This window comes from Muntiacus reevesi, chromosome 2 (assembly GCF_963930625.1).
Source record: "Muntiacus reevesi chromosome 2, mMunRee1.1, whole genome shotgun sequence".
Classification (NCBI taxonomy): Eukaryota; Metazoa; Chordata; class Mammalia; order Artiodactyla; family Cervidae; genus Muntiacus; species Muntiacus reevesi.
In genome coordinates this window covers 266,490,613-266,503,396 of record NC_089250.1, presented here as the reverse complement: position 1 = coordinate 266,503,396, position 12,784 = coordinate 266,490,613, and the positions used below count along the sequence as shown (strand labels likewise).

The window sequence follows — 12,784 nt, the reverse complement described above, 5'->3', positions numbered from 1 at the left end:
GTCTCCTCCTCTTCACCTTTCTCCCCCTCACCCTCAGGCCTCTGTCCCATCTTCCTGGCCCTCCTGACCACCCCCTGTCACCCCACTTGGGCTGTGGGCACCCTTTGTGGGCAACAAGAGGGCAAGCTTCCCTGGCAGGATGCACTGGGTCAGAGCTTCCCGGAGGGGAGGCCCAGCATGGTTGGTCTGGGGAGGGGCCACAGGCTTGGGGTCTTGAGCCCTGGGCCCTCTGGACCCTGGCTTCCTCAGCTGGGATGATGGATGGCAGTGCTCCCCGCCCCAACCCAGAGCTGGCAGAGGATGCAGGCAACATACGGAGAGGTGCAGGGACTTCCCTGGTGTTCTGATGGCTAGAATCCGCCTTCTAGTGCCGGGGCCACATGTTCGAGCCCTGGTCGGGGAGCTGAGATCCCACACGCTGTGAGGCAGCTAAGCCCAGGAGCTGTAACGAAGACCACGATGCTAAGACCCGATGCGGCCAAGTATTTTTTAAGGAGTGGAGGGGACTTCCCCGAGTGGCCCAGTGGTTAAGAATTCATGTTTTCTTTGCAGAGAACATAGGTTCAGTCCCTGGTTGGGGAACTAGGATCCTGTAGTCTGTGAGGCATGTGTGTGTGTATGTGAGTCACTCGTGACTCTGCTACCAGGGCCTCTTTGCGACCCCATGGACTATAGCCCCCCAGGCTCCTCTGTCCACGGGATTTCCCAGGCAAGAATACTGGAGTGGGTTGCCATTTCCTTTTCCAGGGGATTTTCCCGACCCAGGGATGGAACCCAGACAGATTCTTTGCCACCTGAGCCACCAGGGAAGTCAAGGCCAAAAAAAAATGGTGGAGGAGGCACACCAAGTCTCCCAGCCTCACACCACTCGTCCGTGCTTCTCTGGAGGGCAGGCCGAAAGCCCCAGGGGCACTGTCCCATCTGTCAGAGGCGGAGGAGGGAGCGGCTTCGGCAGGTGGAGTACAAGGACAAGTGGGTGTGGGGAGGGCGAGTGCAAACAGCAGGAACCCTTTGCCCAGGAAAGGAGGGCAGGGACCGGCCTCCTCCTGACTCAGCACGTGGACCTCCGTCAGGTGGACCATCTGCTGTACTCATGCGTTCAGCCGGCCCTGGGCCAGGCCCATCCCCACTGGGGGTGGGAGGACAGCCGGAGGAGGGTCAGTGCCAGAAGGCAGACTCGGTGTCACTGCTAAGACAGGATGTGAACCGGGGCTGCCTGGGAAACCAGGGCAGGCTCCCCGGAGAGCTGCTCCAGCCTCGAGCCTGGAGGGAGCTCGGGAACGGTTCAGGCTCACCATGTGTCAAGAGAATGGCCTCCATGTGACGCTCTGCCCTGCTGCCCTGACCCCCCTCTGCTTCTCCCACAGCTCTAATCAATTGATAATGGCTGCCTCAAGCTCAGTTAAGACTCCTGAGACCTCAGATTGATTACCAATGTCTGCCATGGCACTTGCAGAAGGCTAAGTAGTGTAGTGATTCTCAACCCTGGCTGTGCTTTAAAATCATATTAAAAGTGCTCAAGGGACTTACTTGGTGGTGCATTGATTAAGAGTCTGCCTTCCAAAGCAGGGGACCCTGGATGGAACCCTGGTCTGGGAACTAGATCCCACATGCTGCAGTTAAGACCCAGCACAGCCAAATAAATTAATTTTTTAAATTAAAGCCTAAAGAACACATTCTTCAGAAGTAGAATAACAAGATTCCCCTCCCCCCATTTAATCCCTGCGTATCTACTAAGCACCTACTGTGTGCCATGCCCTGGTGCAGTCCCTGGGGTTACAGCCCTAACCAACATAGCTAGACCTCCATTTGACACAAACTCCTTTCATCACCTTCCAGATCGAATCTTCCCTTGGAGAACTCTCTTCTTATGCCTCTTAGGCAACAGTGTCCCAGGTGCTTGGCAAAGGGTCTGATACATAGTTCGGGAATCTTAACATATTTACTAAATGCTCACTTCATGTCAGGCCTTATGGTTCAGGTATTGGGGATTTGACTGTGAACAAAGGAAATCCAGTCACTGCCTTCATGGGTCTTGCAGTCTGCATGTGTATGCATGTGTATATGTTCTCTTTCTGCCTGGAAGCAGGTGACAATATTCCAGGTGGCCAGGACAGCTGGCCAATTCATGTCTTCTGTAAATAACATATCAGTATACACAGAGTCCCCACACCCTTGATGCTCTTCTAAGGAAAAACATGTATATACATGAATCCCAGAAGACCTCATCCTTTCTCCAGCACTTACTATCACACTGGTCAAGGGATTTATTCTCCCCCAGCCTCCGTTTTGTTTTCTATAAATTGGAATAATAAGCTTCTTTTCAGAGTTGTTGCAAGAGTTTATTGAGATAAATTAATGAAGGATATCTTGGCACAGAGTAAGTGCTCAATACATGTTGAATAAATGAAGGCAGGGTAACAAGAATAGTGTAGCTGTGAGGATTCAATGAGATCATCAGCCAACATGACTGGCATAAAGTCAGCTTTCAGTAAAGAAAGTAAAAGTGAAATGTTAGTCACTCAGTCCTGTCTGACTCTCTACGACTCAAAGGACTGTAGCCCGCCAGGCTCCTCTGTCCATGGAATTCTCCAGGCCAGAATACTGGAGTGGGTAGCCATTCCTTTCTCCAGGGGATCTTCTTGACCAAGAGGTCGAACCCGGGTCTCCGGCATTGTAGACAAATTCTTTATCATCTGAGCCACCAAGCCTTTTTCAGTAATAAGGTGAAGGTTATTTGCCAGGACAGATAGCTAGAACTGTTTCCTTGGGGTAAGCAGAATGCATAAAGGTGATGGGAGAGAATCCCCGGGCGGTCCAGTGGTTAGGACTACGCACTTTCACTGCCTAGGGTCTGGTTCAATGCCTAATGGGGGAAACTAAGATCCCACAAAAAGCACTATAAGGCAAAAAAAAAAAAAAAAAAGATTTGAAAGTGATGTGATTAAAACAATAAACTATGGTGGTATCTTCTTTGGGTTCCAATACTGACTGCGGCTTCTAACTGATCTTAGACAAATTACTTCGTGCCTCAATTTCTTGATCGGTCAAACATAGTATCTACCTCTGCCTACTTGTGAGTTTTAAGTAAATTGATAAATAAGCACTTAGTTCCTGGCATGTAAGGGCTATACTGAGTTTTATGTTTCTTATTCTGCCTTCAGCACAGCCCAGAGCAAGGACTACCACGTCCAGCCTTTAGGTCATAATCTGCAAATCGCAGTCGCCTTGGCCCTGAAATGGATCAAGCACGAGCGCGCAAGCGCGTTGAGTCAAAGTCTGGAGGGCAGCCCGACTGGCGGCCATCTTTGTAAAGGGCAGAGACGGCAGCTTCTTCACGTAATCGGTCTGCGCGCCCCGCGGGCGCCCGGCGATCCACGGGTAGAGCGGGCCGCTGTGGGGGCTCTGGGAATGAGTGGTTGAGGGACATGATGGGGGAGGCGGCCGTGGCCGCAGGGCCTTGCCCGCTGCGCGAGGACAGCTTCACACGCTTCTCCTCGCAGAGCAATGTGTATGGGCTGGCAGGCGGCGCGGGCGGGCGCGGGGAGCTGCTGGCCGCCACCCTTAAAGGCAAGGTGCTAGGCTTCCGCTACCAAGACCTCCGACAGAAAATCCGGCCCGTGGCCAAGGAGCTGCAGTTCAATTACATTCCCGGTGCGTGGCGCCGTCGGGCTGGGGGCTCGGAACGGAGTGTTGAGAAGGTTTCTGAGGCTCTGTCTTGGGCCAGGTCACCATGATGGGCGAATGGGATCAGGGTGATGGTGATTGAAGGGGGTCGAAGCTGGTAATCTAGAGGCACTGGGGTGAGAAGTCAGGGATAATAGGGGCCTGGAGTAGTTCGGGTTCAGGATGACTCAGAAACCAGCATTATTCCTACCCTGGTGATAGTGAGCAGGACCCACTGGGACCCAACAGTCATAATTTGTGGTGGTCAGGGATGACTGAGGCCTAGAGGTCAGGGGTCACCGTGGTTGGAAATATTGGGGTCACGAGCCTGCCTGGAATGTGAACTTTGAACTCTCCTCTCCCAGTGGATGCAGAGATTGTCTCCATTGACACCTTCAACAAGTCACCCCCAAAGCGGGGTCTGGTTGTGGGGATCACGTTCATTAAGGTACCCGGAGCCCATCCATCTATCCATCTTCTCCTCCTTACTGAGTCTTCCCCAAATTCCTCTTGCTGCCTCTACCTTCCCCTGAGGCCAGTCTCCTCTCCCAGGATTCTGGGGACAAGGGCAGCCCCTTCCTTAACATTTACTGTGACTACGAGCCTGGCTCTGAGTACAACCTGGACTCCATTGCCCGTAAGTGTGGCCTGGAGGGAAGGAGGGATGGGGAAAGGGTGGGGGATGCAGTCCCATCCCTGGTACCTAACTGCCTCCGCTCCCCCTGCAGAGAGCTGCCTAAACCTGGAGCTCCAGTTCACTCCTTTCCAACTATGCCACGCAGAGTAAGTAAATCACAGGCTTGATACAATAGGGAGTGTGTGTGTGTGTGTGTGTGTGTGTGTGTGTGTGTGTGTGTGTTGAGAGGGCAGAGGCTGTAGCATACTGAAGACCACAAACCCACCTATAGGCAATCAGACTTGTTTTGTTTTTTAGAGCATCATGCATTTAAGGTAGCCATTTACCATACTCAGCTGATGGGCTACCATTCTGCAATCCCTGAACTAGATGGTGTTAGTCACTCAGTCATGTCCAACTCTTTGTGACCCCACGGACTGTAGCCCACCAGGCTCCTCTGTCCATGGAATTCTCCAGACAAGAATACTGGAGTAGATAGCCATTCTCTTCTCCAGGGGACCTTCCTGACTCAGGGATCGAGCCTGCATCTCCTGCATTGCAAGCAAATTCTTTACTGTCTGAGCCACCAGGGAAGCCCCTAAACTAGACAATTTGAGAGTTAATTGAGTGCCTCATTTCCAGACGTGTAGAACTCTCAAGTTTTGATATTCTAGATTAGGGCATTCCAAGATCCAGAAATGCTTTCTTTTTTTTTTCTCTTGAGTTATTAGCTCTGAGATTCCAAGATCTGAAAGATCTATAGTTTGATGATTCTGAGATTCTGTAATATTAAGGTCCTAACATTATTATATCTCAAGGAGACATAATACAGACCATGTAGAGTACTGATGTTCTAGGATCCCAGAGTATAAGAATTCCATTCTGGAACACCGGTGTTCTAACACAGGAGTTGCCAAACATTTTCTATATAATCTGTCTCACAGCTACTCAGGTTGGCCACTGTAATAAGAAGGCAGCCATGGACACTGGATATGTGTGGCTGTGTTCCAATAAAACTTTATTTACAAAAACAGGGGATGGACTCCCCTGGTGGCCCCTTGGTTAAGATTCCACTCCCACAGCAGGGGGCATGGGTTGGATCCCTGGTCAGGGAGCTAAGACCTTGCAAGCCATGTGGCATGGCCAAACAAAACAGGCAGTGAGTTAGATTTAGTCGGCAGGTCATAATTGGCCAACCTCAGATCTAACAGATGAAAGTTTGAGAAACTGAAGTTTCTAACCCACTGATATTTTGGGTTCTATGATCTGGATAGTCTACCAATTCTGAGTCTGAATATCATGATGGCAATTTCCAAAAGTTCTAGTGTCTTGAAGGAGACAGAAAACAGAACTTCTAGAACACTGGGGTTCCAGGGTGAAGAGATGCTAGTGTTCTGAGGTTCTGCAGCCCATTCTCAGAGCTCCATGTTCACTCCTGAACTCACACCCAGAATGAAGATTCTAGCAGGTGAGGGCTCTAGAAACGGAAGGTTCTAACATGCTGAGTTTCTGAGATTGGAAAGCTCTACAGTCCTGTGATTCTTCAAGAGTCAGTCTCTACAATTCTGCATCTTCACTGTGGATCCAGAGTCTGAAGCCTAGAATGACAGGGTGACTTGCAAGCACGAGTTTTTGCAAGATGAGGGTCTTAAAACTGACGAACTCTACCACACTCAAGGTCCACCATACTGGGGTTCTAGAGTTTTTTGCTTTCAGGGTCCAGGTCGGGGATCAACTGGAGACTGTGTTTCTCCTGAGTGGGAATGACCCGGCCATTCATCTGTACAAGGAGGTGAGGCGGAGGAGGGGTGGTGGGCAGAGCCCTGCTGGGGCCACCGTGGACTGGGTCGGGGGATGGGGGGAGCGGTGTGTGAGACCTGCCACTGACTCCAAGCGGGTGGCTGGTCTCGGTTCCCCCAGAACGAGGGACTGCATCAGTTTGAAGAACAGCCTGTGGAAAACCTCTTCCCAGAGCTCACAAACCTGACCAGTAGGTAGGCGAGCCCCCGACAGGCCAGCAGGGACCGGGGCAGGCGGCTTCCGAGAAATCCCGGTGGTGGGAATTGAGCCCTAGGGAAATCAAGCCCAGAGGAGGCCCAAGGCTCTTCCGGGGGTAGGGGTGGGGTGGATGCTTGTAGGGAGGCGGAGGTGGGGGGCGGGGGCTGGGACCTGGTGACAGCCCGAGAGCCCCTCTGTCCACCTGTCCACCCCCAGCGTCCTGTGGCTTGACGTGCACAACCTGCCCGGCACAACCCGGCGACTCTCAGCTCTGGGCTGTCAGAGCGGTTACGTCCGCGTCGCCCACGTGGACCAGCAGAGTCGAGGTGATGACGGGGCGGGGCTCGGACATGGTTAGGGGCGGGGCCTTGGGGGCGGAGCGGGCGCTCCGGGCTGGGGGCGGGCCACTGGGGGCGGGGCGGGCGCTCCGAGCTGGAGGCGGGGTTGGGCGGGGCCCAGGGCACTCAGGGCTGGGGGGTGGGGCCCAGGGGCGGGGGCGGGCACTCAGTGCTGAGGGCGGGGCCCTGAGTCCTCGCCCTCCACAGAGGTCCTGCAGACATGGACCATCCTTCAGGACGGCCCCATTTCCCGAGTGATCGTGTTCAGCCTTTCGGCCCCCGAGGGTGAGTTCCGGGCGTGGGCTCGGTTCCCCCCACCCACGTTTGTACCCCTCCCCCTAAACTTTCGGCTCCCACCGTTCCTTCCTCCCTCCTGGGTGCCCCATTCCAGCCCAGGAGTTACTGTGCCCCCTCCCTCCCCCCATGCTCCTGAATTTCACTCCCAGCTACTTGCCCCGGTGGCGGTCTAACCTTTAACCTGACCTTTTACCCTGGAGTTGAACCTCCGCCTTCCCCTTGGTGTCTCTAATCTTCACCCCTCACTGTGTGACTTCCCCGACCCCGTCTCAGGCCTCAGGACTTGTCACCCTGTATCTTGCTGCCATTCAGCCCCAAATTCTTCTCACGGACTCAGGACTGTCCCGGAACTCGTGGTCTCTCCTTTCCCCCCACGTGTTGATCTGTTCCTCTTACTGTGGTCTGTCCTCTCGTGTTTTTCTTTTTCTTTCTTTATTTGGCTGTGCTGGGTCTTAGTTGCGGCATACGAGGGCTTTCCTTGCTATGCACAAACTCTCTAGTTGCGGCACTCAGACTTAGTTGCTCTGTGACATGTGGGATCTCAGTTCCCCAACTTGCGTCTCCTGCATTGCAAGGCAGATTCTTAACCACAGGGCCACCAGAGAAGTCCTTGGTGTTTCTCTTGGTCTGACCTCTGTGGTCTGTCTTCCCTCCCTTCTCCTGTGGTTTACCCCTGATACCCCTACAGTGATCTGAGGACTTTCATATTCTCACTTAACCATGTTCTCATCTAACCTGGTGGTCTAACCTTGAATTTTGTCTTGACTTTGCACTTCATAGCATGTGGGGATCTTAGTTCTTAGTTCCCCAACCAGGGATCAAACCTGCATCCGCTGCACTGGAAGCACAGTCTTAATTCCTGGGCCACCAGGGAAGTCCCCTAACCTTGGGCTTTTTAAACTGTTATCCAACACCTGTTCCTCCTCCTGACCTCTGACCTCCATCCTCCTCTCATAGTCTAACCTCTAACCCTCTGCCTGTAACCAACTCATCGTCAAACCTTTCTGCCAGGAGTCTCTCCTCTCAGGTAAGGAGGGGTGGGAGGAGGGACCTGCAACCTGTCCCCTCACACCTCCCCCACCTCTGTTCCTTCTCCAGAGACGGAGGACAGGCCACAGCGGGAGGAATACAGCGTGCTGGTGGCCAGCATGTTGGAGCCGGCAGTGGTATACCGGTGAGGGGCACGTGGAGGCGGGCTGGCCCCATGCCTTTGCACCATGGCCTAACCTTCTCATTCTCCGCAGAAAGTAAAGCTTTGGATGTGGTGGTTCAGGGGTGGGTGGGTAAAGGTCCATGTTCCAGGGAGAGAAGCACCGAGTGTTTAAATCTAGAACTTGTAGGAGATGTGCTGAGGCCTCAGGGTGGGAACTGAGATATCCAGCCCCTCGGGATGGGCATGTGCTAGGTCATTCAGTCTGACTCTTTGCAACCCCCATGGACTATAGCCTGCCAGGCTCCTCTGTCCATGGGATTCTCCAGGCAACAGTATTGGAATGGGTTGCCATGCCCTATTCCAGGGAATCTTCTCACCCCAGGGATCGAACCTACATTGGCAGGTGGGTTCTTTACCTCTGCCACCACCTGGGAAACTCCCTGGGGTAGGTGGACAGAGCATGTGGGCAGGTGTTTAACCAGCTCTGTGTGGGAGAAAGCCCTGGTTTGTAGCGTCTGCCCATTTCAGTACTCTCACCACAGTGGGATTTTGAGTCACTGACACAATGCCGGCATGCTCTCAGAGTTTCTGAAAATGTCCTGGTCAGCTCCTGTGAGCCAGTGCAAGCCAGCCATGCACACCTGGTGGGCCGTGAAGGTGTCCAGTCTGGGGTCCGAGCTCGCAGGCTCCAGGGGACTACGCGGGTGTCCAGCCTGGAGGCGACAGGGTCACCAGAAGGAATGGTGTGGGTTTCCACATGGGAATGAGGTGATCCCACCTTCAGGGGACTGTGTGAGGGTCCGGATCAGAGATGCCTTGAGCGCCCCTGGGCGGATAGGAGGATGGCTGGCTTGGAGACGAGGGTGTCTAGGCTTCAGCAGAAGCAGAGCCTCCAGACCTGACACATGAGGATGTGGCACTCAGGGTGGCGGGCACTGCACTTGATCCCAGTCTTTCCACTGTGGTCTGACCCCCAGGGACCTGCTGAGCCGGGGGCTCGAAGACCAGCTTCTCCTGCCAGGCAGCGACCAGTTTGACAGTGTCCTCTGTGGCCTGGTCACCGACATCGATCTGGACGGGCGGCCGGAAGTGCTGGTGGCCACCTATGGACAGGTGGGACCCAAGGGGTGGGACTGTCATGGCCCATGCCCTGTGCTGCTTGCCTTCCCCCGTGGGACCCAACCTCCCCATGTGATCCCATCCCCCCATGTGACCCTGACCCACCGTGTGACCCCAACCCCCCCATGTGACCTCAACCCCTATGTGACCCTGATCCCCTGTGTGACCTTGGCTCCCTGTGACCCCGACCCCCCTGTGTGACTTTGACCCCCATGTGATCCCATCCCCCGTGTGACCCCAGTCCTCCTGTGTGATCCGTATCACCCTGTGTGACCTTGATCCCCCCATGTGACTACAATCCCCCTGTGTGACCCTGATCCCCACGGTGTGACCCCGATCCCCCTCCCTCTGCAGGAGCTGCTCTGTTACAAGTACTGCGGCCCTGGGCGTGGGCTCCCCGGGGACCAGCGTGGCTTCCGCTTGCTGTGGCGGCGGGGCTTCTCCAGCCCCCTGCTGGCCATGGCACACGTGGACCTGACTGGGGACGGGCTGCGCGAGCTGGCCGTGGTCTCCCTGAAGGGCGTGCACATCCTGCAGGTAGCCGGGGGCCCTGAGGCGGGACTTCCCACCCACCTTAGTGAGGGCGTGTCCTCACAGGAGAGGAAGCTCTGGGGCCTGAGCCCACCTTCGGCCAAGGGGGGCATCTTGGCTACAGGCCCCGTCCTGGGTGTGGCTCCTGTTGGTCCAGGACAAGGGGGATGGGGCCTCACAGCGAGGGGCAAAGGGCGCTTGGCTGCGGCATCCATCACCCCCGTCCCCCTGGCCTCCCTCAGCCCCCTGCACTTCTGTCCTTCCTTCCACCGCTCTGTCTGACTCTGTCCCTTCCCCAGCCTGGATCCATCCCGTGAGCTATTTGCACCCTCCCACTGCCCCCTGACCTCAGCCCTGCCCCGCCAGCCACCCCCTCTTCCTCATGTGTGACCTCCAGCCAGTCTCCAGCTTTCTGCCACAGTCTAACCTCTGACCTCTCCACTGTGGTCGTGCCCTTGACCTGCTGTCAAACGGCCAGCCTTCTCCTATACTTTGACCTCTCAGCCTCCCCCATTGGCTTCACTGCCCTTATGGTTTAACATCAACCCATTCCCATGGTCCAAGTTCCAGCCTACAGCCATCCCTTGCTATTTAACCTCCAACTACCGTAGACAAGATTTCCCCAGTGGCTCAGCAGGTGAAGAATCCATCTGCAGCTCAGGAGACACAAGTTTGATCCCTGGACTGGGAAGATCCCCTGGAAGAGGAAATGGCTACCCACTCCAGTATTCTTGCCTGAAAAATCCCATGGAAAGAGTAGCCTGGCGGGCTACAGTCCATGAGGTCGCAAAGAGTTGGACACAACTGAGCTTAACCACAGTGTAGTCTAACTTCTGACCTTCTCCCTGTGGCCTGACACCCACCCTTCAGCTCCGAGGCATCTCTGTCTCCTAACCTGCTGTTTGCCTTCCCCCTCCCTTTGGTCTGACTCCAGGCTCCTTCCCCATGTGGTCTCCCCGGAGCTCTTGTCTGCTGGAGTCTAACCTTACTGCCTCCTATGAAGGTTTTGCTGGGGCCTATTCCTTCAGCCTAGCCATCAGGGGAATGATCCAGATTAGACCACATAGAAATAGAGGCTGGACCCCAGGGGGAAGGTGTGAAGTTGAACCACAGTGCATGGGATAAAGGATGGACCCCCGAGTAAATCAGAATGAGGAGGGGTCTGAGGTTGGACCAGAGTGGAAGAGGCTTCCCCTCCGCCTTGCTCGCACACACTGGCATCTCTTGCCGTGCCCTGTTTGAAGCCGTTTCACAGTGACTTCCCCACTCTGTCCCTTGTCTCAGGATCTAACCTCAGGCCCCCCAGCCCAGGTCTGGCTCCGTCCCTCATATGGTGACATATTCCTCTCTTGTCCACTGTGGTCTGTTCCTTCTTGGTCCTGTGGGCCTAACCTTTTCTGCCAGGGTCTCACCTTTGTCCCCATCTGCCGTGGTCTAACCTCAGCCTCTCTTCAGCAGTCAGTCTTTGCTCCTGTGTGACTCGAGCTCCCCTTTGTTTTGATTCACCCCCTTTCCCCCCCACCCCGAGTTCTAACCTCAGACCCGCACATTTGGGGCTGGGCTTTGTTCCTGCCACTGGAAATTCATGGAAGGCCCTGCCCCTGAGTCTGACCTTCACCCCATCACAGAGATCCGTTTCCACCCCCCATGTGGTGGTCCTCTCTCCAACCTCCGGTCATGGCCAAGCTTCCAGCTTTGAGGGGGGCGGTGTAACCTGCACCCCTCCAGCTCCATCTCAGCTCTGCCCTCCTCCTTCCTCCTCCTCTCGTTCCCCACAGCACAGCCTGATCCAGGCCTCTGAGCTGGTCCTGACCCGGCTTCGGCGTCAAGTGGAGCAGAGGAGACGTCAGCCACAGAAGCTGGGGGACAGGGTGGGTTCCAGGCCTGTGGAGACCCCGGCTTCCTGAGCGCCCACTCACCGGCCACCCCAGGTCTGCTGTAGTGCCTTGGGGCGCTTGCCTTCATGGTGGGGGAAACATCCTGAAGGAGGGGCTGGTCCCCCCAGACCCACCCCTGGGGTGATGAAGCTGTGGGTCCTGCTCTGGCCCTACCCCCACATGCCCTGTGACCCACACTCCCTTCTCTATGCCTCAGTGTTCCCATCTGTAAATGGGACAATCTCACCCTCCATGAAAATCAGTCAGTGGCAATGATTTGTATATCCAGAGGAACCAAACTTACACTCCCCTCCATCCTTTTGTTCGGCAAGCATTTGACAAGGGCCTGTGATGTGCCAGGCCAAATGTCCGGAGCCAGATTTCCCCAGAAGAACTGAGGGAGGGGACTCGGGACTGGGGATCCAAAGTCAGACCCAGGAGTGGGACTGAAGTGGAATCGCAGTGTAGATTTCAGAGGAAAGAAAGGAAGTTAGGCCCTATGAGGAAGACTGAAGTTCACCCTCCACAGGAAGACTTCGGGTTAGACATTTGTACATGAGCTCAGGTCAGACCCCAGTGGAAAACTCTGGATCTTGGGTGAGGGCTCAGTGGAATGATAAGGAAATTGAGCCTCAGAGGAAGGAATGTGGGTGGAAAGGACTGTCGTGGGAGACTTCCCTGGTGGTCCAGTGGCTTAAGACGCCATGCTTCCCATGCAGGGGGGGACCCAGGTTCAATCCCTGGTCAGGGAACTAGATCCCACATGCTGTAACTAAAAAGATCTCACATGCTGCAACTGAGACAGCCCAACCAAATGAATAAATAAATATTTTTAAAAAAGAAGACTCATGGAGAAGCCACAGATTGTAACAGAGGGCCTGAGGTCAGACCCCCTGGAGTCGGACACTGGTGAAAGTTACTGTGGTTAGACCTCACACCTTCCCAGGTGGCTCAGATGGTAGGAATCTGCCTGCAGTGCAGGAGATACAGGTTTGGTCCCTGGCACAGGAAGATTCGCTTGGAGAAGGGAGTGGCTGCCCACTCCAGCATGCTTGCCTGGAGAATCCCATAGACAAGCCTGGTGGGTTACGGTCCATGCAGTCACAAGGAGTTGAACAGGACCAACACTTTCACTTCTTTCATACCTTGTACCAGGGGTCAAAGTTAACCCCCTACAGAAAGCGATTGA

The 12,784-nt window shown here is 54.8% G+C and overlaps 1 protein-coding gene across 1 annotated transcript; it reads left to right on the top strand.

Moving 5' to 3' along the window:
- The first annotated feature begins 3,330 nt into the window (after positions 1 to 3,330).
- Positions 3,331 to 12,405, top strand: KPTN (kaptin, actin binding protein). Its single transcript, XM_065926400.1, has 12 exons — positions 3,331 to 3,654; positions 4,032 to 4,114; positions 4,219 to 4,303; positions 4,395 to 4,449; positions 5,999 to 6,074; positions 6,203 to 6,276; positions 6,497 to 6,606; positions 6,826 to 6,903; positions 8,014 to 8,089; positions 9,046 to 9,181; positions 9,542 to 9,724; positions 11,497 to 12,405. Exons 1-12 carry the CDS (start codon positions 3,429 to 3,431, stop codon positions 11,623 to 11,625), a joined length of 1,311 nt encoding a protein of 436 aa, XP_065782472.1. The 5' UTR covers positions 3,331 to 3,428; the 3' UTR covers positions 11,626 to 12,405.
- Positions 12,406 to 12,784: the final 379 nt, after the last annotated feature.